Source organism: Limanda limanda, chromosome 1, assembly GCF_963576545.1.
Source record: "Limanda limanda chromosome 1, fLimLim1.1, whole genome shotgun sequence".
In the NCBI taxonomy this organism is placed as follows: Eukaryota; Metazoa; Chordata; class Actinopteri; order Pleuronectiformes; family Pleuronectidae; genus Limanda; species Limanda limanda.
Window position 1 is genome coordinate 1,798,383 of NC_083636.1, and position 25,018 is coordinate 1,823,400.

The 25,018-nt window shown below is 43.0% G+C and overlaps 3 protein-coding genes across 3 annotated transcripts in view; all 3 read right to left on the reverse strand.

Annotated features, from left to right (window-relative positions):
• The window catches only part of myo5b (myosin VB), a 32,078-nt gene extending 22,895 nt beyond the window's left edge, over positions 1-9,183 (reverse strand). Inside the window, exons 1-7 of the mRNA XM_061074766.1 lie at positions 8,940-9,183; positions 6,015-6,125; positions 4,824-4,995; positions 4,412-4,556; positions 2,151-2,307; positions 850-993; positions 691-772 (exon numbers count right to left, since the gene is read on the reverse strand). Coding sequence (XP_060930749.1) covers positions 691-772; positions 850-993; positions 2,151-2,307; positions 4,412-4,556; positions 4,824-4,995; positions 6,015-6,125; positions 8,940-8,966 — 838 coding nt within the window. The 5' untranslated portion in view covers positions 8,967-9,183. The remainder of the gene's footprint in view (positions 1-690; positions 773-849; positions 994-2,150; positions 2,308-4,411; positions 4,557-4,823; positions 4,996-6,014; positions 6,126-8,939) is intronic.
• A 4,387-nt stretch (positions 9,184-13,570) lies between these two features.
• capslb (calcyphosine-like b) lies at positions 13,571-15,199 on the reverse strand. Its single transcript, XM_061080749.1, has 4 exons — positions 15,063-15,199; positions 14,073-14,250; positions 13,788-13,997; positions 13,571-13,672 (listed from the first exon to the last, which is right to left on the reverse strand). Exons 1-4 carry the CDS (start codon positions 15,197-15,199, stop codon positions 13,571-13,573), a joined length of 627 nt encoding a protein of 208 aa, XP_060936732.1.
• A 4,703-nt stretch (positions 15,200-19,902) lies between these two features.
• hsdl2 (hydroxysteroid dehydrogenase like 2) lies at positions 19,903-24,395 on the reverse strand. Its single transcript, XM_061068956.1, has 11 exons — positions 24,290-24,395; positions 22,225-22,388; positions 21,921-22,019; positions 21,716-21,830; positions 21,520-21,623; positions 21,331-21,429; positions 21,042-21,236; positions 20,740-20,811; positions 20,513-20,656; positions 20,303-20,431; positions 19,903-20,163 (listed from the first exon to the last, which is right to left on the reverse strand). The coding sequence occupies exons 1-11, from the start codon at positions 24,304-24,306 to the stop codon at positions 20,048-20,050; spliced, it is 1,254 nt and encodes a 417-aa protein (XP_060924939.1). The 5' UTR covers positions 24,307-24,395; the 3' UTR covers positions 19,903-20,047.
• Positions 24,396-25,018: the final 623 nt, after the last annotated feature.

Consider the following 25,018-nt stretch of genomic DNA (forward strand, 5'->3'; position numbering starts at 1 on the left):
GATGATGGTAATAGTACTGATGATATGATGGTAATGATATTGTTAGACAGTATATAAGAATAGTACAGTATATATAGTATATAATATAACATAATATATATTTACATATGATAGTAATTATACCAATATAATAGCAGTATATAGTTATAATGGCAGCAACAGTATATATAATAATAATAGTAGTAATAATATAATAATAATAATTATAACATGTACACATGTATAAATATGTGTATATAGACTTATATATACAAAGAATATACAGAGAGTATGATATAATATATGATATATAGTAGAGGTATAAATATAAGTATTTGACTATACAATAGATAATATAATATACTATGAGTGTAAGAATATGTAGACAGAGTGTGTAAAAGACAATATTATTGTATAAAATGATATATAATAACAATATGGTTTATATGAACACATATCACATATGATGTGAAGTAAGTGTATATGGAGCGGAGTGTTGTACAGGTCCACAGTGCAGGAGACAGGTTTAGTGCAGTTCTGTGATGGTGGCTCTGACAGAGGGGGAGGAGTTGTAAAGTCTTATTGCGGTTGAGAGGAACGATTTCTACAGAAACAATGTTACCAACTGTCAATCACTGAAACTAGAGACTGAGGGGGTCGCCCCCTGCTGGTCACTACACAGAACACAGGTGTGGTGGTGTGTGGACTTACTGAGGCTGAGGTCTTTGAACTCTGGTAAACTGGCAGAAGCACAGAGCTGATAGAAGATGTGATAGTTCCTCTCGTCCTCGGCCTGTAACACATGTCGTACAGATGAATAACGAACCGGCTGAATCCAGAATCCTGTGAAACACATCGGATCCCACCGACCTGGAACACCACGCGAGACTTCTCCAGCAGGTACGTCCGCATGTTGGCTCCGATGATGTTGTATTGTCGGTTGAATCCGATCTGAATGTACTTTCCAAAGCGACTGCTGTTGTCGTTTCGGGTGGTTTTTGCGTTTCCAATGGCCTGAAGGGAACAGAAGATACCTTTTAACATCTCGCCCAGTGCCGCTGCTAGCCATGTTGGTGCCCTAAGCATAACTCCTTTATGATGCCCCCCGAGAAAAAAAGTTAGTTTCTGCCAGTTTAACATTTTATTAAAACGAAAAAGGAAAATCTACTTTGTGAACACAGTACACAGAACAGCCAAAACATACATACACACAAGTATTGGGATGTGCAAAATCTTCGTAGAAATTAAATAGTCATCCATAAATACAAACTTAAAAGCAGAAGTATACAAGTTAGCAATATGTTAGCAAATAAGCAAAGATTTAGAAGCAGATAATTTACACAATTTTACTTTACTTTGTAAACACACTATGTAGAACAAACACACACATTCAAGTATTGAGAAAATCTTCACGGCTTTGCTTTGTTGCGAGTAAACAAGCCAACTTCTCATGATTTTCTCTCCATTTGAGAGTATTTTGAATTGTAGGCTACTATGAAACGCCCTGCCATCTAGTCCCCTTGGAAAATTTAAATCTGATGGGATTTTAAATGGACCACTTCATACTATTTCAACACGATCCGCTTCTAAAACCTGTGGCGGCCAAAGAGCAGGATCAGATGGAGGGGCACACAGGTCTCTACATTGTCACCTGCTGATGGACTCTCAATGACAGGACTTGTCATGTAACCTTTTTTTTGAGCAATTAAATATATATATCTTGTTCTGCCTGTTTTGTGATATATATGCCCAAAAGGTGCCTAATATTGCTATATAATATAATATCGGCATTATAATTGTAAGTTATTTTATTTAATGACGTTATTGTTGAGGGTTGACTTGTATTTCCTGTTCTAAGCGGGTTGTTGGTAGTGACTCTTATTTTGAAAGGGGGTTTTAAAGCAAGTGGGTTCTGTGATGAGTGAAGTTGTAAAGTGAGCGGAGAAGAAACGGGTGTGCTGTCCCGAGCGCATGACCTGCTCTCGTGTCCTTTGTCGGCTGAGGCCGGACCTATGACACAACCAAACGCTCGGCTACACAATTATTATAACTATGAAGATTTTTCAGTTGCCTATTTTTTGGGGCCCCCTCAGGACTTGGTGCCGTTATGGGAGCGGCGGCGCTGATCTCGCCTCCCCTGAGGTTTCATCCTCCTCCTCATCATCACTCACCTCCATGATTGGGTTGGACGCCAACACCTTCTCCTCCACGTTAGTGTCATTAGCTGACCCCCCCACTGTGGCAAAGAAACGCATGGCGTACTTTGCAGAAACCGTCTTTCCTGCTCCAGATTCTCCGCTCACGATGATGGACTGATTCCTCTCGTCTCTGCAGAGCAACACAAACATTACATCTTACTACACAACTGCTACACAACCGGATGGAAAGTGTTACTGCTGCTGAATGTGTTTATAATACGTAACAGCTTCAGCTTCAGATCTGACCTGGACATCCTGAAGAGGAGAGGAGGAGAAGAGAAGGAGAGGAGGAGAGGAGGAGAGGAGGAGAGGAGGAGAAGGAGGAGAAGAGGAGAGGAGGAGAAGAGGAGAGGAGAGGAGGACAAGAGGAGGAGAAGAGGAGAGGAGGAGAGGAGGAGAGGAGGAGAGGAGGAGAGGAGGAGGGGAGGAGGGGAGGAGAGGAGGAGAAGAGGAGAAGAGGAGAAGAGGAGAGGAGGAGAAGAGGAGAGGAGGAGAAGGAGGAGAAGGAGGAGATGAGGAGAGGAGGAGATGAGGAGAAGAGAAGAAGAGGAGAGGAGGAGAGGAGGAGAGGAGCAGAGGAGCAGAGGAGCAGAGGAGGAGAGGAGGAGAGGAGAAGAGGAGTAGAAGGAGAGGAGAAGAAGAGGAGAGGAGAGGAGGAGAGGAGGAGAAGGAGGAGGAGAGGAGGAGAAGAGGAGAGGAGGAGAAGGAGGAGATGAGGATAGGAGGAGATGAGGAGAAGAGAAGAAGAGGAGAGGAGGAGAGGAGGAGAGGAGTAGAAGAGGAGAGGAGGAGAGGAGCAGAGGAGGAGAGGAGGAGGAGAAGAGGAGAGGAGGAGAAGGAGGAGAAGAGGAGAGGAGGAGAAGAGGAGAGGAGAGGAGGACAAGAGGAGGAGAAGAGGAGAGGAGGAGAAGGAGGAGAGGAGGAGAGGAGGAGAGGAGGAGGGGAGGAGGGGAGGAGAGGAGGAGAAGAGGAGAAGAGGAGAAGAGGAGAGGAGGAGAAGAGGAGAGGAGGAGAAGGAGGAGAAGGAGGAGATGAGGAGAGGAGGAGATGAGGAGAAGAGAAGAAGAGGAGAGGAGGACAGGAGGAGAGGAGCAGAGGAGCAGAGGAGGAGAGGAGGAGAGGAGGAGAGGAGTAGAAGGATAGGAGAAGAAGAGGAGAGGAGAGGAGAGGAGGAGAGGAGGAGAAGGAGGAGGAGAGGAGGAGAAGAGGAGGAGGAGAAGGAGGAGATGAGGATAGGAGGAGATGAGGAGAAGAGAAGAAGAGGAGAGGAGGAGAGGAGGAGAGGAGTAGAAGAGGAGAGGAGGAGAGGAGGAGAGGAGCAGAGGAGGAGAGGAGGAGAGGAGGAGAGGAGCAGAGGAGGAGAGGAGGAAAAGGAGAGGAGAAGAAGAGGAGAGGAGAGGAGGAGGAGAGGAGGAGATGAGGAGATGAGGAGAAGAGAAGAAGAGGAGAGGAGGAGATGAGGAGAAGAGAAGAAGAGGAGAGGAGGAGAGGAGGAGAGGAGCAGAGGAGGAGAGGAGGAGAGGAGGAGAGGAGGAAAAGGAGAGGAGAATAAGAGGAGAGGAGAGGAGAGGAGGAGAGGAGGAGGAGAGGAGGAGAAGAGGAGGAGAGGAGGAGGGGAGGAGAGGAGGAGAAGAGGAGAAGAGGAGAGGAGGAGAAGAGGAGAGGAGGAGAAGGAGGAGAAGGAGGAGATGAGGAGAGGAGGAGATGAGGAGAAGAGAAGAAGAGGAGAGGAGGAGAGGAGCAGAGGAGCAGAGGAGGAGAGGAGGAGAGGAGGAGGAGGAGAGGAGGAGAGGAGGAGAAGGAGGAGAGGAGAGGAGGAGAGGAGGAGAAGAGGAGAGGAGGAGAAGAGAAGAGGAGGAGAGGAGGAGAAGAGGAGAGGAGGAGAAGAGGAGAGGAGGAGAAGGAGGAGATGAGGAGATGAGGAGAAGAGAAGAAGAGGAGAGGAGGAGAGGAGGACAAGAGGAGGAGAAGAGGAGAGGAGGAGAAGGAGGAGAGGAGGAGAGGAGGAGAGGAGGAGGGGAGGAGAGGAGGAGAAGAGGAGAAGAGGAGAGGAGGAGAAGAGGAGAGGAGGAGAAGAGGAGAGGAGGAGAAGGAGGAGATGAGGAGAAGAGAAGAAGAGGAGAGGAGGAGAGGAGGAGAGGAGCAGAGGAGCAGAGGAGGAGAGGAGGAGAGGAGGAGAGGAGGAGAAGGAGGAGAAGGAGGAGGAGAGGAGGAGGAGAGGAGAGAGATCTGACCTGGACATCTGTTTGTACGCTTCTTCAGCCACAGCAAATATGTGTGGGTCCATGTCGCCCATGTTCTGTCCTGTGTAGGCGTTGATGACCTCCTCTCCATAGATCTGCAGCTGCTCGTACGGGTTAATGGCCACCAGAACAATCCCTGAGAAACACAGACACAGACACAGACACACACACACACAGACACACACACACACACACACACACACACACACACACACACACACACACACACACACACACACACACACACACACACACACACACACACACACACACACACACACACACACACACACACACACACACACACACACACACACACGGACACACACACAGAGCCTGAGCTTCATGCACAGTATGCGATTGTATTGATAGTGACGACAACTGACTGATCAATGAGACTGACCACAGTATGTGTAGATGTGGTTGGACTCCAGGAAGCGAACCCGGAGGTTGTGCAGCACGGCAGGTTCATGCAGGTAGCTGAGGGCCGTGAGGTCGTTCTCTCCCACCAGGATGTCCGGGTTCCGGAGGAAAGGGAGAGGGTTGCTCTTTGGACCCACAGGATACTCCAGAGGCTGAGGCAGAACCAGGCAAACCAATCAATCCATACACAATCAATATCTCACAGGTGTGACTAGGGTTGCAAAGGGGCGGAAAGTTTCCGGTAAATTTCAGAAACTTTACGGAAACTTTCCATGGGAAGTTAAGCTCGGGAATTTGGGGCATTTTTAATTAAAAAAAATATGCAAATTAGACGCTGAGCAATAAAAACATCATTCAAAACTCTATTTTAAAGATGTATGGAACGTTGAGTTTCAACCCTCCACTGTGCATTCTTCCATCACATGCACAGATAACTCCCAGCATGCTTCACTCTACAGCAGGGCTACTGAGGCCTGCTGTAGAGTGAAGGACTAGTCAGGTCAGTTTCCATGATATTACTGGGGAAAATATATTAGCATGCTGATTGAGGATTGTTCATCTGTTCATCTAGACTATTTCCATTAATTTATCCATCAATTGTAAAATATGTTTACAGACGATTCCAATTGTTTGGAACTATTTATATCTCTGGCATTGCATTAGTGTTTTTTTACAAACTTTTTTCTCATCTTATTCTACAGAACAATGCCACGTGCACTCTCTCATGTGTGGAGACATTTCACCTCATCCAATGTAGAAGGAAAGGCTGTGTACATTTGCAAATACTGTGCAAAGACCTATGTTAAGAATGACACAACGATGCAGAAGCATATAGTCAAGTGCCCAAAGTTTCCTCAGGACTCAAATCAGCCTATGACAAAACAAAATGTTTATATTTATGTCTGTATATGACAAGGTAAATACAGTTAGTATAAATTACCCACAACATTTCCAGTTAATTCCCGTATATTCCCGTTAATTCCCGTATATTCCCGTTAATTCCCGTGGCAAGTTTCCAACTTTGAATATTCCCGGAATTTTGCAACCCTAGACACAGACGACTTCAGTGGGGATTTGTTTCCATGTGTATAACATTTCTTCCTGGATCAAACATTTAATAAATGTGTTTTGAATTGAGATTTCCCCTCTGACAGGTTGATGTGAGTTTTACCGTTTCATCTTCACGTTTGAGGTGAAGAATGGATTCTCCTTCTTTGTAATCTCTGGTGATCTCTGCAGCCGCCCACACATCCTCAGGGTCCGGGATCCAGACCCGAGTGAACTGAAACACACGGCATCAGGTCGGGTCAGGTTCTGAGTCCAGGGTTCAGACCTCTTTAAACTCAGAGGTTAAACACAAACATCACACAGCATCACAACCTTTCATTTCTCTGGGCGACTCCACATGAATAAACCAGTGTGTTACTGGTTGTGGAATAAATATTTTATCTCATAATAACTCATAACTATCTGTAATGACAAACTGTACATTATTAAAAATCAGTTAAAGTCGACGTCTTTGTGATAAATCCAGTGTGTTTTCAGTGAAGTGTTAAAAAGACCAATTATCTTCATGTTCATTCATGTTCTGCAGCAGCCAATCAGAGAAGAGCTGAGTAACAGCATGACCTCAACACAGAGTGTTTATCTGGGACACGTCAGAAACCGACCAATCACTGCGCAGCATGACGCCAGCATGTAGAGCAACTGTGTCCCACACACAAGTAGTAATGAGGTGTGTGTGTGTGTGTGTGTGTGTGTGTGTGTGTGTGTGTGTGTGTGTGTGTGTGTGTGTGTGTGTGTGTGTGTGTGTGTGTGTTCTCAGGCCTACAGGAATGTGTGATGAGGCTCTGACGACACAAACTGAAACTGGATCAGTTTCGTGAAACTCAATCCGACGACTGAAAGAACAGAATCAGTGTTCAGCCTGTGTTTGATAAACTCTGTGATTTGTCTGCAGTTCCTACTCTGACCACACGAGGGCTCAGGTTTCACTGAGCAGCTTCAGCCTGAGAGGAAACCTGGGTGTGACCAACAGGAAGTCAACACCTGTCACACAACATCCTACATCCACCTGTCACATGAGTCATGGTGTTAGAACTGAGGAGGAATACCCCCCCCCACCCCACCCCACCCCCACTCCTCCATCCCACCCACAGATGTGACATACGCACGAAATCCGTCTCCACCCAACAACAACCCGACTTCCACTTTATCAGATTAAAAGACAGATGGAGGCAAACTGACAAACCCCGACTTCCCCCCTCCCTCTCTCCCCTCCCCCCCCTCACTCTGTTCATGTACAATAAATATATATTTGTATTTATTATAAACTCTCAGCTGCTCTGAGGAGTGGGGGTGTGCAGGGTTTCTATATTATTGTCTATATTAGATTATAAATATCAGTTACATTGATGATAGAGTAAAGCGCTGACACAGACAGTGACTCATCACAAACCAGATGGAGCTGCAGGATTGACCCCCCCCCCCACACACACACACCCCCACCCCCCCGGTCTGGATTATGTGTCTCAGCAGGTGAAGAGGATTTAACTTCCTCATTAATGACGAGTCCTGCAGCCGCTTCACAGAAACTCTTCAATGTTTTCTTCAGTCAGTTTGAAGTGAGTCAGACCAGAGGACCCCCCCCTCCCCCCCCTTGTCCCTTTGTCTGAAACAAGTTTACAACCAGAGCACAACAACAACAACACAACCTAACAACAAACTCTTTCACCTCTTTCATCATAAAAAGAATATATTATATCATACTCTCTGTATATTCTTTGTATATATAAGTCTATATACACATATTTATACATGTGTACATGTTATTATTATTATTAGATTTACTATTATTATTATATATACTGTTGCTGCCATTATTACTATATACTGCTATTATATTGGTATAATTACTATCATATATAAATGTAAATTATGTTATATTATATACTATATATACTGTACTATTCCTATATACTGTCTAACAATAACATTACCATCATATCATCAGTACTATTACCATCATCTTGCCACTGCACCTTATCTACCTATTTATCTTGTGTTTCTGTTTTTATTCTTTCTACCTCAATATTTTTTATTTTATTCTATTGTGTTGTATTTTATTGTATTCAAATATACCGGCTGCTATGACGACTTAATTTCCCTTCGGGGATGAATAAAGTAATCTATCTATCTATCTATCTATCTATCTATCTATCTATCTATCTATCTATCTATCTATCTATCTATCTATCTATCTATCTATCTATCTATCTATCTATCCATCCATCCATCCATCCATCCATCCATCCATCCATCCATCTCCTGATCTCACGGTTACTGTTTGTGTTATGAAAGCACGTTCCTCCTCTTCCAGAAGCAGAAGCATGTGAACGTGTTCCTCTGACTACACATCTATTCTCACTGTGTGTGAAACTCTTTAAAGATCTGGTTCAGGAGGCGTCGCCCCCGACAACATTTCTAGAAGGCGACATATCTGGAAGAATCTCCATCAACGACAGCCAATCAGAGCTCAGGACCGGTGGAAGTCGCTGTAAAGAGGCAGAAACCTCTGGGATGTGTTGACCTCTTCGTCTTCAACCTGTCCGGCTCCTCTTCTTCATCCTGAGATGTTTGTGTTCTTCCAGTTTCCTCACGTGTTAGAAACCTCATCAAGGGGGGGGGGGCACAGAACCTCCAGAACATTTCAGGAGATCATCTGGAGGAAACACCTGGACCAGCTCAATCTGCTGAATAAAGTTTCTAAAGTTGAACCTGTGGCTGGAGGTGAATCAGCTGATCACTGTTGTGTTTACGTTTTTCTCATTTAAACCAGTAAACCACCTGTAACCAGGGGCAACAACAACGTGTGAGAAGACACCACGTGATACATCAGCTGTGAAACTGAGACTCGGAACCAATCAGCTGAACTTCAACTTTTACACAAACACGCGTCACCTGCCGCCTGGTGACGTCACCAGGTGAGTGACATAAAAAGTTTGAATTAACATGAAGTTTAGAACCCTGGGTTTGTTCTGACACACACACACACACACACACACACACACACACACACACACACATAGACACACACCTTTGTGTACAGCTCGTTCACAGACATCTTCCAGCTTGTGTTTCCTCCGTGTTCGAACAAACTATGACGCTTCAGTTCCCATTAGATCCTGGTCTTCCTTTAGAACCAGTAGAATCCATTAAACTCCTTTAGAACCAGTGGAACAGTTCAACTCCATTAGAACCAGTGGAACCAGTGGATCGTTGAAACTCCATTAGAACCAGAGGAACGGTGTTTCCTCCACTTCCTCCTGCAGCAGGTGAACAGCCCGCCTGTCCACGGCGGTGGGGGGGAGGGAGGGTTTCGGACACTTTGTTGGGTGGAGTTCGGCTCCGTGGGTTCGATTCCTCACGTGTTCTTCATGTGTTCTCCAGGTGTGGTCCGCTCTCCCCCGGTTCTCCTCTGGTTCCTCTGGGTCCTCCGGGTCGTGCAGGTGAACCGCAGATGATCCACAGACACACACACCGCACTTCCTGACACACACCGAGCTCTCTGATTGGCTGTCGCCCTGGACCGCAGCCAGGTCTCCACGGCGCACACACACACACACACACACACACACACACACACAGACACACACACAGACACACGCACACACACAGACACACACACCCACACACACGCGTGCGCACACACACACAAGGATCCCTGAGGGTCGGGACCTTTGAAATCCCACAATTTAATAAGTATTATTCATTATTCCCGGGTTTCGGCATACATCTTTCTTATCAACAAGGCCCGGGACCCCCCCCCCACCTGACTCGGACTTTTATTCCACCCCCCCCACCTCTAGGATGTGTTAAATTAACACATTAAATCATATCATATTATATTATACTGCATTACATTGCATATTGCAATATGACACTGTTAACTGTTTTGCATTTAGCTTTTCACTTTTTTACTTCACTTTTTATATCTTTTATCTTTTATATATTTTTATTCAGAAATGTTTATGTCAAAATAAATGTTACTTTGTATAAATATTGGTAAAAAGTGAGTAAATAAGAAGTAAACAGTGAGTAAATATATACTGGTTTCCCATTTTTTATTGCTCTCCTATGTATGTTGTATTTATTGTGTTTTTATGTTTCTATGTTCATTGTTTGCACCAATAACCAGAGCAAATTCCTTGTATGTGTAAACCTACTTGGCAATAAAATACTTCTGATTCTGATTCTGATATTTATACTTAGTTGTATTTTGTTTTATTGAAAAAAATGTGATCAGCGTTGATGTATTGTTTTCTTTTCATCTCAGTATCTGTCACTTTTTTTGGTCAGGTGTGTCAACAACGACAACAACAACACAATAACAACACAACAACACAACAACATGTACACTTGTGATGTCATACAGTTGTGTGTTTGTTTGACTACACGCTGCCTTCATGGACCTCGAGGTTACGACGTGCACGTGCTGTGTAAAGCTGCGGCAGCACTGTTGCTAGGCAACGACCACAAGGACACCCTCGTGCCCTTTGACCTTTCCAGTCTTCATCAAACACGTCACAAATCAAAAAGCTTTCTGAAGTTTTATAACCACCACCAGGGGGCAGCGGTCAGGCCTCTGGTCTCACCTCAGACTACAGGTGACTACATGTCCAGTTGCATCATGGGAAATGTGGGACACACCAACTTATTTCTCAAGTCCCTATTTTTAGCACATTTAAAATCATTAGTCAAAGTTACAAATCACACTGTGAAAAATATACAGTATTTGACTACAAGTATAAAGTTACAGAAAATGGAAGTATTCAATTTATTAAAATCTCAGTATATTATTTTACTTTTTACTCAGGGAAACTATTGAATGTAAGTTTATTGTCAGTATTTTACAGATTGTTCCTGATACTTTTACCTCAGCTACCGAAGTTTGAAGTTTGAATCAAAGAGACAAGTGTGTAATAGAGTGTATAACAGAGTACTACTGATACTTTACTTATGATACTCAAGTAAACCTTTGAATGAAAGAAACGTGGGTGTGTATTAGAATGTTTTACAGAGTAGCACTGATACTTTTACTCAAGTTGCTTGAGTGAACTTTTGAAGATAAGAGTTTTACACATACTGGAGTATTTTACACAGTAGTACTGATACTTTTAGTTAAGTTACTTCGGTAAACTTTTGAATACATAAGTTTTACTTGTAAGAGTATTTTACAGAGTTGTAAATGAGAGCATTTCTGGTTGAGCTGAGAACTCTCCTCCACTTCAGAGCAAAGATCTTATCTGACATTATGAAACTTGCTGATGGTGTGAACATTAACAGACACGTCTCCTGTCAGAGCGCACAGGTGGAACAGGAGTTACAGGTGAAACAGGTGTAAAGGTGTAAAGGTTATAAATGTGACCTTTACCTTGGAGTAAGGGTAATACTGCCCGGTCATCGTCAAATCCTCACATAAAGTCCGAATGTGTGAAGCAGCTCCGCAGCTTTAACGATCACCAGGAAGAAACAAATCTCAGACCTGTCTCAACACAACTATTATTCTTACATCAGCGACTGATCCACTCCCAAACCACACCTGCTGCAGGTATGAGCTGTTTACCTGCCGTCGGCCCGACTCCGCCCACAACACCCACTATCACACCAGATCACTGAATATCACTCGTCACATCGTACAGTCTGTGGTGAGCTGTGATTAGCACAGACATTAACAAACCATTATGTATGCAATCCAGAGACTGGCTGCATGCTTACTGTGTTCGTGCTCCTCAGAGGATAGACCTCCTGGACTCCTCATCAAACACCAGCTGCTCTGCTCCTCATTTATCTGGTGAATATTTGGTGAATCTGACTCTGGATCGAGCGACATCATCAGGTCCAAAGTGACGTTTTATGAGCTGATACCTGCAGAACTAATATCAGCCTCAGCCAGAGGTTCATTGATATTCATCCTCTGAGGATCATGAACATATGCAGCATGTCATGATTTACCCCATCAGCATTAATATAAGTGTATTATTTCCCATTGTATTAATTAAACATGCTGTAGTTTTACGACATCATGTTTAATTCTTCATTGAAACAAAGTTTATCATGCTGCAGATCAATATACAATAAACTACAAAATATCGATTCATCTTTACCTTCTGGACATTAAATCATGACAAAATTAAAATTCTACATTACAAAATGTATCAAAATCGCTTGTTAACCGCGGTAATAAATAATTATTTATAATCAATTCAACAATCATAATGGTTATTGTTTGCCGATGCATCCAGATTGATTGATGGATTAGTGATCAGTTATGATTTATGGATGAAAGTTCACTGGTTGGATTCACAGCTTCCAGGCGTTTCTCATCATGAGGATGAAGTAGACGTCGCTGTCGATGGAGGCGCTGACGCCGCAGTAGTAGCTGAGGAACTCGTCTTTCGTCACCTGTGGACAGGAGACACTCATCAGTGATGACATCACAGTGAGCAGGTGACCATGACGAGGTGTTATCTGCTGTTCCTCATGGAAATCCAACACATGTTCTAGCTGCAGTATATAATGTATTCATATATATATTCATATACATATATATGTGTGTGTGTGTGTGTATTAAACTTGATTTATTTTATTCTATTTTCCCTCTTTCAATCATAGATATTGGATTTAATGTTTAATGCTGACCAACAAAGATCACATAGAGAGTGAACAGGTGAGTGAACAAGTGAAGAGTGAACAAGTGAAGAGTGAAGGTTTATGTCTGAATGATAAAATAGTTTGTAGAAAAGTGTTTGATTTAAAGTCCAGAGGAACATTAAAGAGGGAATCCGCCACCAGTCGATCTCATTCTGACGTTTGTACGTTGTATGATTCTTCTTCTCTGTCCAAATACATATACATATATATGTGTGTGTCTGTATTAACCTTGATTTCTTTTATTCTATTTTCTCTCTTTCAATCATACATATTGGATTTTAATGTTCAATGCTGGCCAACAATGATCACGTAAAGAGTGAACAAGTGAAGAGTGAACAAGTGAAGAGTGAACAAGTGAACAAGTGAAGACTGAAGGTTTATGTCCGATTGATATAAAATAGTTTGTAGAAAAGTGTTTGATTTAAAGTCCAGAGGAACATTAAAGATGGAATCCGCCACCAGTCGATCTCATTCTGACGTTTGTACGCTGTATGATTCTTCTTCTCTGTCCAAATACATATACATATATATGTGTGTGTCTGTATTAAACTTGATTTTTTTTATTCTATTTTCCCTCTTTCAATCATAGATATTGGATTTTAATGTTGGCAAACAATGATCACATAGAGAGTGAACAGGTGAAGAGTGAACAAGTGAAGATTGAACAAGTGAACAAGTGAAGAGTGAACAAGTGGAGAGTGAAGGTTCATGTCCGATTGATATAAAACAGTTTGTAGAAAAGTGTAAGTGTTTGATTTAAAGTCCAGAGAAACATTAAAGATGGAATCCGCCACCAGTCGATCTCGTTCTGACGTTTGTACGTTGTATGATTCTTCTTCGCTGTCCAAAAATAAATAATAGATTTTAAAAGAGTTTTTCTTTTGTTTTAAAAATAACAATCATACAACATACAACTTGTCCAGGTGAAACCATGAGGAAACATCCCGTAGAACAGGTTTCTAACTCGGCTTCGTCCCATCACCAGAACGGTTTGTTTACCAGAGCGACGCTAGCTCAGAGCTTCCAGGCATTTCTCATCATCACAATAAAGTAGACGTCTGTATCGATGGACGCACTCACACCAGAATAATAACTGAAGAACTCCTCCTGCGTCACCTTCGGAGAGTGAGACCACATGAATATACACTTCTGTCATTTCAAGTTTAAACTGCAAACGAGAGGTTCACTGACCCTCAGAAAGTTCAAACACCTGCAAACAACAGTTCATTACTTTTCCATCTTTGTCGTACGGAGTGTCGAAGCTGTCCAGGAACGTCCTGAAGACCTGATCCTCCGTCCACTCTCCATTCTGGTACTTGGGGTGGTACTTGGCGTTGTAGACCCCCTGCAGGTCCTCCACGGTGATCACGCCGTCCGCCGTCTTGTCCAGTTTCCGAAACGCTTGCATGACCACCTCCTTCCTGGCCTTGGACATGGGGGGCTGCGGGCACCGGGTCATGGAGGTTAGGAGACGTGACAGAACGAACACGGGTGACTTGTGCATGTGTTGATTTACCCTGAGAGTGATGAGGAACTCGTCGAAGTTGATGGCGCCGCTCCCGTCCCGGTCAAACTGATGGAACAGAGCCGTGGCTTCGTCTCGCTCCATCAGGATCCCGTAGTCGTTCAGACCCTTCAGGAACTCTTTGATGTCCAGAGAGCGGTTCTGGTCATCGTCCATTATCTTAAAGGTTCTGACAAACATGTGAACAAATCACACGTCACTAATTGTCTGTATAGACAGTCCCTGATCCTTTTTATATACGATCACTAGGGGCGGGAATTGGCAAAAATGTGATGATTCAATAGTATATATGCTATATTTGGGCCACGATTCAATAGTATTGCGATTCTGCGATATATTGCGATTCATGTCCCCCATATTATTCAAAGGCATTACAACAAATGAGGAAAATACGACTGCTCAACTCACATTTAATTCTGTGAACAACATTGTCTTCTACACATTAACTGAAGTGCAAAAACTTTGTCCTTGAACATTCAGGACACAGGACCTTTGTAATTATTTTCTGAATAGGAGACCTCTCACATGAACGCTGAGCTCCCAGTACATAACTTTTATTATTTTATTATTATAACAATTATTTAAATACAATACAGTAAGATAAAGCAGACATAATAGAGTAACATAAACCTGAGAATAATCATATAAATAAGAGTAACCTAGAGCTTCAATCAAATTGAGAAAAATAAACAAATGTGTTCTACTAGAGTCCAGTCCAGTCGGCTGCAAGGTCATGACCCAAAATGTTAAATTCATTTGGGAATATTGGCATTTTTGTTCAGAAAAAGGAGTTGGTCAACATGCTCAGATGTTAAAGTTCCTCTGGGCTGTTACATATATAATTGTAAATAAAGTATTAAAATTAAATATTGCAATACTTTGTGCTACAGTATCGATATAATCGCGGGCGCAAAATATCGCGATACTGAACAGAATCGATTTTTCCCCCACCACTAACGATCACTGTGTTCATGTGCTCACCTTCCCAGCCCTTTGATCCCTGACGACCCTCGAGCGAGACACTGGAGGCGGAGTCTCTCCACCGGGTCCGAACACTCGGTGAGCTGGCGTTTCACGTTCATCATCATCTCTCGGTCGTGTCTCGATGTCCCCGCCATCTGTGACATCACAAACAGGAAGTGTTACTGGTAATTATTTATATTCAAAACTTTTTATGAAGGTAAACAGTTATATAGACCGACTGTATATAAAGACGATCAGTGACTGTATATAGAGAAGATAATTGACTGTATAAAAAGACGACATTGTCTCCACGTTCACAAATTAAAAAAAATATCTCATATATGAACGCTGCCATCTTGTGGTGATGATGTTATTTGGAGTCTGTGGTATCGAGGCCCCGCCCACACAAGCTTTCCACATATCATGAATCAGACTCTGATGTTTTTATCTCATCTAATAACTAAATAAAGCGATCATGATTTTTATGCTTCACTTGTCAAGAGCAGAGGATTGTTGCACCTTGTTTAGATCTATGAGACAAATTGTGATTTGTGAATATGGTTACAAAATAAAATGTGATTTGTTGGCTTGGAGGAGCCGTCATGTCGTCCATCTTCATTCACAGTGTGATCAGGTGAGTGTTACACCTGGTCTGTTAGAATGACGCAGTTTTAAAATATAAATATATAAATCACTCACTGACATCACTTCCTGTCTGAAAACATAATTTCAAAGACTCTAGTTTATTATCAATCAGAAACATATGAATCTTACCTTCGATCTTTGGAAACAAAGGTTTGGATGTTCAGCTGCGCTTCCCCAAACGAACCCTGGTTACCATGGAGACCCGCACCTCTCTGCTCTGATTGGCTGTCCACTCCTCCCCTTCCACAGGGCTAATCACGTGACAGAGGCGGACCATAAAGCCCTCCTCTTCATTGTAAACCGGAAACGGTCCCACCTGTATCTCACTCCTACATCCGGGGTTTCTCTTGACAGGAAGATCAAACGGAGTCTCACAGTTCAAAGCTTTTATTATGAAAACACTGTTCTCATGAGAAACTTGAATTAAAGTTTCCCTGGTGTTTACAATAGACCTTGAATATAAAGACGAGTAATTTTTCACTATAGTCAAGATGTTTGTTGGATAATGATGAAAAATGTATGATCACAGCCAGATTTTCATTTACTCACACATAGGCTGAGTTTTATTTTGAAAGGGTTCAGTGTGAAAACGTTCTGACGTCACTTTTACTTCCAAAACCTGAGCTCTGCAGAATCTCATGGTTAAAACCTTCACTGGTTTTAAATACTTCCCAGAAGACATCACTTTAGGTTTAATAAAGCAGCTCAATGATCACGTTCAGATGCTCAGAACTTTAATTCATGTCATGTTGAATTGTTTGTGTGATCAATATTTAAATATTTATGTTTATTCTGCATCTTATGACAAATCGCCACAATAGTAATAATACATCTTCTCGTTGACTGAGAGGACAGGACTGACTCACATCACAGAAATTCAGAACATGCATTTCCTATGAGGACCATGTGACCAAGACTGCAGGAGCTGTTGGTGACCAAAGTCCACACATTGTGACCAGGTGAGGAAAACCATAAATCAGCATTGACCCTGAGTCAAGTGATTTAATATGACTCCACAGTTTATTATAAAAATATATTTTACTTTCTTTTAACTTGATGTGTAGTATAATAATCCTGCTGCACTCAAACAGTGATGATTACACACGACCAAACTTCAATAAGTGTTTCCCACTTTTATCACATCATTAGTGTTCAGGTGAAAAGTGAAGCACTCACAGGAAGAGCCACGGTGACCCATTGAAGAGAACTTCAGACCTCAGGTGACCAGCTGGGTCAAGGGTCAGGGTTAAGTCAGTGTCAAACCTCTCTCAGGTCAGGTCAGGGTTCAGCTGGTCACCTGACGTGTTGAGGTGTCGGATCCCTTTGGGTTGAGGCCTCCTTCTCTTGCCCTCCTCCTCAAACCACAGAAGCTTCGGAGTCGCTGGAGGAATGAAGGCCTTTTTGATTTTTTTCTAACTTTCTCTACAGAGACAGGCCCTAGCTTTGAAAGTGTGAGGGACTGGTCCTGAAGCTCCCTCAGCTGAACCCTGAGGTGGACAGCTTCTCTCTGGAAGGTGTGATCACACACTTCCACAGCACGGAGCTTGACGATGTCCTCAAGGTTTTTGTCTTTCAGGTTCACTAGTTCCTGACGGAGAGCCTCCACTCTCTGCTGATGGGTGTGTTGTTCCATCTGCAGACGGTTGTTCAGGCCCAGTCTCCAGTTCTGCTTCTTCTGCAGCTCGGCAGTTAGAGAAATCAGATGCTTGTTCTCTTGGATCCCTGCCTCCAGACGGATAGAGAGCTGGTTGGTTTCTATCTGGAGCTTCTGACTGAGCGCTTCCTCCGCCTTTATCTTGGTGGGAATCTCAGTGTTGGCTATTTTCAGCTTCTCCAGTTCCTGATACAGAGTCTCCTCAGCTCGTCCCGCTGCCTCTAACTCCTGCTGATGGACACTATTCAGTTTCTGCAGCTGATCTTTTAGCTCCAGTATCCTCATGCCCTCCTTCTGAATTTCAGTGTTAAGACCCTCCTCCTTTTTTGACAGAAATCTTCTCCTCCCCATCTCTTCCTCGAGCCTGGTAAAGATTCTGCCATCTTCTTTTTCATTGGCCTCGTTGATGTCCTTCTCAATCTTGAGCTGTTTTGTTAGCTTTAAGTTTTTATTTTTCAAGTCTTTCAATTCCGCAGCAAGATCCGGTAGATTTAGATTAAATGCCTCAAGTTTGCATTTACTCAGGTTGCTTTCTTTCTCGAGAAGATCTCTCAGCTCCTGTTCCGTAATCTTCCGCTCCTCCACCTCAGCAACATGATCCTCTATGATTTTCAACAGAGTTTTGTTCTTCTGGGTCCCTGACCGGAGCATGGATGAGAGCCTGGAAGTTTCTTTTTCGAGTTCTGCTATGTTGTTCTTCTCTATGTTGAGCTTGCTGTTAAACTCCAAGATGGTTCCTTCCAGATTCGCTATCTCAAGAACAACAGCCTCTCGTGCATCGTTGCACTGTTTTGCCTCCAGAGATTGCTGCTGATAATCCAATCTCAGTCTGTCCAACTTGTCTTTCTCCTCCTGAATCAAGTTCTTCTTCTCCTGCAGCAAAGTTGTATGGATCTCAATCATGTGGGAGAGAAACATGTTGCTTTTCATTTCCTTCTGCAGGTGAGCTCCGAGCTCCCTGCTCCTCTCAGCCTGACGGGCGAGATCTGTCTTTGCCTGCTGGAGCTCCACCTTCATCACCCTGACTTCAACTTTATTCTCGTTCTTCATGTTGGAACAGAATCACTTTTAATCACTGTTGGATCGTTGTTGACAAATGTCCAATAATATCAGTCTGTGAGTCACTATCTTCTTCTTTGTCTTCTTCTTTGTTCGGTTTATTGGTGAGTGGAAACCAACGGCAAGATGCACATAAACACTATAATCTTTACAGGCTAGGTTAGTCTAATGCACAACTTTGTATAGCTTCACTTATAGATCTATCCATGCTTTCACTAGATCACCTAAAGACACCCGGATGACATCACAGGTAGGTAGTATGGCGTTTAATGCCTTTGATATTCAAATGAAAGGATATCAGAAGTGTTGCATATAGTGATGTTTGTGGCAGATTGGACAGATAAACATTGAAACTGTGGTGATAAACAATTTTCAATCTCTATTATGCTGTGAATCGTGAGATACGTGGAGAAAATAGGTGAGACCTCGACTCTGGAGAAGAGAGTGACCAATCAGAGGATCCTTCAACATAGACCCCTCCCACTCCTCACATCTGTGATATCTCAGTAATTTTCTACATGATCTGTAGAGTCGATATGTGTGTTTGTGTCTTTTCAGGTGATTCAGTCCATTACACACATTCCTTTACTCTCCTGTGGGAACAACTCATTCATATGTTGCATTATTTTCAGTTTAATAACGTTTAATAACGTTTATTTTAACGTTTATTTTGCTCTGGAAAGCTCTTCACAATAAGAGCTGTTCGAATTTGTGATTGAATTGAAGCTTCAGTGCTTTCTGTCTCGTCTCCTTCAACAGAGGAAGAACTGAACCATTCTGTAAAAGGAAAGTAGAAAATGCTGTCCCACAATTCTCTGCAGGAACAACCTTTAAAGTGACTCAACGCAGTAGCACCTGGGCAGAAACATGTAAATAACAGAACAGCTGCTTTACTCTCACAGCTCGGTAATAAATGTATTTGATTTAACAGCTTCATCTGTGGAAATATTCGAAACATGCGAATATGTCACTGTAAATGTGTTAATATATTGACATAATCATACTTTAAATGTGATACTGTTCTTTTTTATTATATTCTGAAACGTTAGCTGCCATATCATAGAGCGTTGATTTTACAGTGTCTCTTTGTAGATGTGTTTCCTCTTAATTCATCAGTGAAGACACCAGGGGGCGCTGGAGTGGCGCATCAATTGTTCAAAACTCATGTTTATTGTTCACAACACACCCATCTGCTAGTTCTGTACAGTCTGAGCTCTCTGGTCCCCCTTGGGGGGGGGGGGTCGTTAAGCAAAACACAAACTTATAGGCAAAACGATCATGTTCTCGACAGTCATGTGTCAACTTACGTTAAAATCAAGAAGAACTCTGTCCCCACTGAGCTAATATTATTTAATAAGATTAAAATTATGTATTAATAATAGTCATGGAAATATGATCAGAATGTTACGTTTCTGCATGTGACTGATTCTATAAAACTACTGTAAACCAGAACACGTGTTCACATGGTTTCATGACATCACGATGAGGTCATGAGCAGAGTAATAATTAAACCACACTTTATTATTAACGCAGACTTGACTCACGTTTTGCATTCAATGACATTATTTCTGTCGTCAAGGCAACATGTAGAGAAACAAACATAGTGTAGTGGGGCTTGATAGGAGCTGTGGGCGGGGCTTCGGTCTCACAGTTTAGACTTGGACATGCGGCCCATCAGTTTCTCCAGTTTGAGGGCCAGCGTCATGTCTCCTTTGATCCGCAGTTTTCCGGACATGAAGGCCATCGTGGGCTTCAGCTTACCTGAAACAACACAGCTGTTACCATGGAAACAGTACTGCACAATGCTATATCCAAACGAGATTATCACAGTGGGTATAACAGCATCATCGTTGCACATCTTCTCTTTCTATTTCATGCTGTTACCGTGGCGATGGCTCACCTGCGAACATCTTGCTGAAGTCTTTGGAGTCCATCGTCATGGTGACGTCAGCTTTGACTGACGGCTGGCCCTGTCCCGCGCTGCCAGAGCCACTCTTCAAGTCCAGGAACCAAACGCCCACGTGTTCGCCTTATATGGACATAAACACATGACATCACTGACACGCCCACAGGATGTCGTTACATGGAGAAAACAGACTGGTGTTGTTACCTGACAGGTCAAACTGATAAATGCCCTGGGTGGACTTGACCAAGTCGTCGTTGATGACTCCTCTGATGACATCAAACGTGCTTTCTATTGGTCCACTGGACGGAGGCGGGGTCGAAGACGAGGATTTGAAGGCTGGGGTCGCCCCTAGCAACCAGGAGAAAGACTCAGATAATATCATATCAATTTTAATCAATAATTAAACTTTAAATGTATCACTAGAGTTTTACCATGTTGCTCCATCTGTTGGGCCAGCACCTCTGGTGCTTCGTCCAGGAAGAAGTCTGGCAGCAGAGGGTGACCTGTCGACCAATCAGAAACCACCATGAGACAGCTGAGGGAATGCTAGGCCGTAACGACCTATGCTAGGTTAGGTTACGTGAGCAACGATGTGTCATCAGGCAGGAAACAAGTTAGACAGCTGTAATGTGAGTGAAGAACAGACACTGTGGTCTCGTGTGTTTGCTCAGGGACGAGACAGCAGGAAGGGGGGGGGGGGCTCTACAACCTTTGATCCGCCCTCACAGCTCACCTGGCTGGACGGCGTACTGCTCGAAGTCTTGGATGCCCTGCTCTCTCAGGATGACCTCGTCCACCACGAAGTGACCTGTGTAGTCCTTGGGTTTGGTCAGGATTGCGTAAGCAGCGTCTGCCATGATGTCCGACGTACGACACTGTTTACCAACCTCCTCCCCCCCCAACATGTCCATGGCTGCAGTCTGGATCGCTGTGGCAACAACACACCGGTCGAAGCAGTGTTAGCATTCTAGTTTATTATGAGAGTACGTGAGGTTTGTGTTAGCATGCTAACGGACACTCACCTGTTTTGGGCCACAGGGCGTTGACGGCGATCTGACCTCTGAATTCTTCGGCCATTCCCAGGACGCACATGGACATACCGTACTTTGCCATCGTGTACGCTGGAAAAAGAAACAAAAGAAAAAGACGGAACATGCTGTTATTGCACAGGTGTATGACAGGTCAGCTGCTCGGTTGGTTGCTATGGTTACCTGTGTGGTTCTTGAACCACACTGGGTTGAGGTTGAGCGGCGGTGACAGGTTCAGGATGTGAGGGCTGCGACTCTTCAGCAGGTGAGGGATGACCAGTTTAGATCTGAAACATACGGATGCTCATCGTTAACTAATCCTCGTTAAGAGCACATCGTTAACGGCGGGTTCAGGTTCAGTGCGTGTTCAGTTACATACGTCATGTATGTTCCTCTCATGTTGACTCCCAGCATCAGATCCACCTTCTTCATTGGCGTCTCTAGGGTTCCCGTCAGACTGATGGCGCTGGCGTTGTTCACCAGGATGTCGATACCTGCCAATCAAATACAGGCACTGTGATGATGTCGCTGCAGTGATGTCACCACCGTGATGATGTCACACCTGAGAGTGTTAAGTCCAGTACCTCCAAACATCTCCACAGCTTTCTGAACAGCGTCTCCCACCTGCTTCTCATCTCGGATGTCCACTATACAGGGCAACGCTTTCCCCCCCGCTGCCTCCACTACACACACACACACACACACAAACACACAAACACACAGGTAAATGACACATGTCGAGGTCAAAGGTTAACTGACCCTCGAGTGTGGGTCTGTTATTCTACAGTTTATCTTTCGTCTAATTCTTCAAAACTTCAATTTGTTTAATATCATATCATATGAATAAAGCGCTGCTGGAGTTAGCACGTTAGCACGTTAGCTCCTCACCCTCCTCAGCAGCTGTGTAGATGGTCCCTGGGAGTTTGGGGTGGGGCTCAGCGGTCTTGGCAGCAATAACGATGTTGGCTCCATCTCTGGCAGCTTTCAGCGCGATGGCTTTACCGATGCCTCGACTCGCTCCGGTGATGAAGAGCGTGCAGCCGGCTAACTTCCTGAAACACAACAGAATAAAACAAGCGTTTACACAGCTGTGCTCAGCTAGGCTAACTCCGTCTCGAATTCGATAACTGATGTGTCAAAGCACTAAACATAAACTTCACTTTTACATAAGAGCAGAAACATCCCGATCGATTAACCGATAAATGTCAACTTCATTAAGTCTGTTTTCTGTCACAGTGACTAAACATTTGTAGTTGAAGACCTGAAAACTTTACAGAATAGTTTCACTGTGACGTGTCAGAGTGCGTCCACGTGAGAAATAGGGACGGGAATCAGCAGGGACCTCCCGATACGATACTATCACGATACTTAGGTGGCGATACGATATGTATTGCGATTGGATATCACGATTTCCTGGGATTTTTTTTGGTTATTATTATTTTTTAAATACTGGACCATGGAAAAACGTTGAATCATACCTTCAAATACAACACAGTCAAATTCACTTAGAGCTTTACAAGTTTTATTTCAAATATTAACTTTAACTAAATGACTGCCGGGCAGCCAATAGAGAAAATAAATAAAAATGTGCCCTATTATTGTATAGCCCCTGTCAACTGCACACAAACTGACAGATTAAGAAATGTAAGCCACTTAGGCTACTTTTAAACAATAAATAAAAGCTAAATTAAATAGAGTGAATAAAAGTTTACTTAAAATATAAACTTTGAAATAAACAAAAAGTAGGCTATTGGTCTTAAGATTTTGATCAGGAGCAAAACTAGTGCTTGGGTATGTTTAGATTCTTGTGCAAAAACAAGAGCTGGTCAACATGCTCTGGGGTGATGTTGCTCCCCCCATATACCCCCCCCCCCCCCCCGTATAAACCAATAAATATGTTGTTTTTTTTTTAATTTAAAAAATCGATTTTGGAGGCAGCATGACGTTTTAAAATCGTCATTCACAAGAATCGCGATTTGTAACTGAATCGATTTTTCCTAGTGAGAAACCAGCAGGACAATGTGTGGAAGCTTCCCACTGAGCCATCCTGAGATGTTTGTGTTCTTCCAGTTTCACGTCCGTCACGTGTTAGAAAACTCATCAACACGTGACGGACGTGAAACTGAAGAACACAAAGATCTCAGGATGAAGAAGACGAAGATCTCAGGATGAAGAAGACGAAGACGTCCACTTGGAAACACGAGGAGATTCCAGATCTTCTGGTGATGAGGCCGGCGCCGGTGTGGAGGAGGAGCTGGAAACAACAACACTGATCTTTCCACAGCAGAGTTTATACGTCATGTCCCGCCTCCTGCTGCTCTATAGGCCCCGCCCCTTCTGATATACAGGCTCCGCCCCGGAATGTTCCCCACAGGCCCCTGTCTGAACGAGTCTGACCTGTCAACCTGCTGCTGCTGCTTCACATAACACTCACTACAGGAAATGATTGTGTGAATTGATTTAGTAAAGATGATGAACACGAGTCATCTTTACTTTGGGTTTGAGATGAAATACGAATCACATTCAAATTGTTATGTGATGTAAAAATCCTCATTTCACCAGTTTCAGGTGTTTGTCTTCAGGAATAAAACGTCTTTAACATTCACTACACACTCTTATCACATGCAACATGGACTTTGTATTAACTCAGAAATAATGTGTGTGTGAGTAAAGCTGGTTTATTCTGTATTGTAAAGTTTATCCTTCAGTGTTAAAATCAGAGCTGCTGCAACACAACCTCTGAAATGACTCGTTTAGAGATCAGAACGAGTGAATCACTTCTGTTCTCTCCTTCATGTAATATTACATATGAACATGAATACAGTCAGTTATTAATGTGCAACGCGACGAGACGCATGAAGAGAAGCTTTGATAGAAAAGGTCAGAACGCAGATTTCAGGAGAACCTGGTTCTCTCAGCTGCTTCCGGTTCTCTCCCAGGAGGTTCCACTCACCCTGTGTTCTGCAGCATGGTCGAAGTTTCCAGAGGAAAATCTGAAGCTGTCGCTGCCTGAGGGTAAAGAACCTCAGCACGTCTTCTTCACCTTTCACCCACTGAATCACAACCGGAAGTCAGCTCTGTCGCCACGTCCGGTCCGCACACAAAGCTCCCCTCGGATCCACCAGATGACAACAGGAGTGGACTCGATATAATGTGTGATTGTTATAATGATAGAGTATCATAAAGGATCAATTCATTTATATAGTGTAAATAAATACGTTGTGTAAAGATGTATAACCATATAATAATATTGTTTATAAATATATGTATATAAGTGTAGCGACTAAAGATAGATAGATAGATAGATAGATAGATAGATAGATAGATAGATAGATAGATAGATAGATAGATAGATAGATAGATAGATAGATAGATAGATAGATAGATAGATAGATAGATAGATAGATAGATAGATAGATAGATAGATAGATAGATAGATTACTTTATTCATAGCCGAAGGGAAATTAAGTCGTCATAGCAGCCGGTATATTTGAATACAATAAAATACAATACAATAGAATAAAATAAAAAAATATTGAGGTAGAAAGAATAAAAACAGAAACACAAGATAAATAGGTAGATAAGGTGCACTGGCAAGATGATGGTAATAGTACTGATGATATGATGGTAATGTTATTGTTAGACAGTATATAAAAATAGTACAGTATATATAGAATATAAT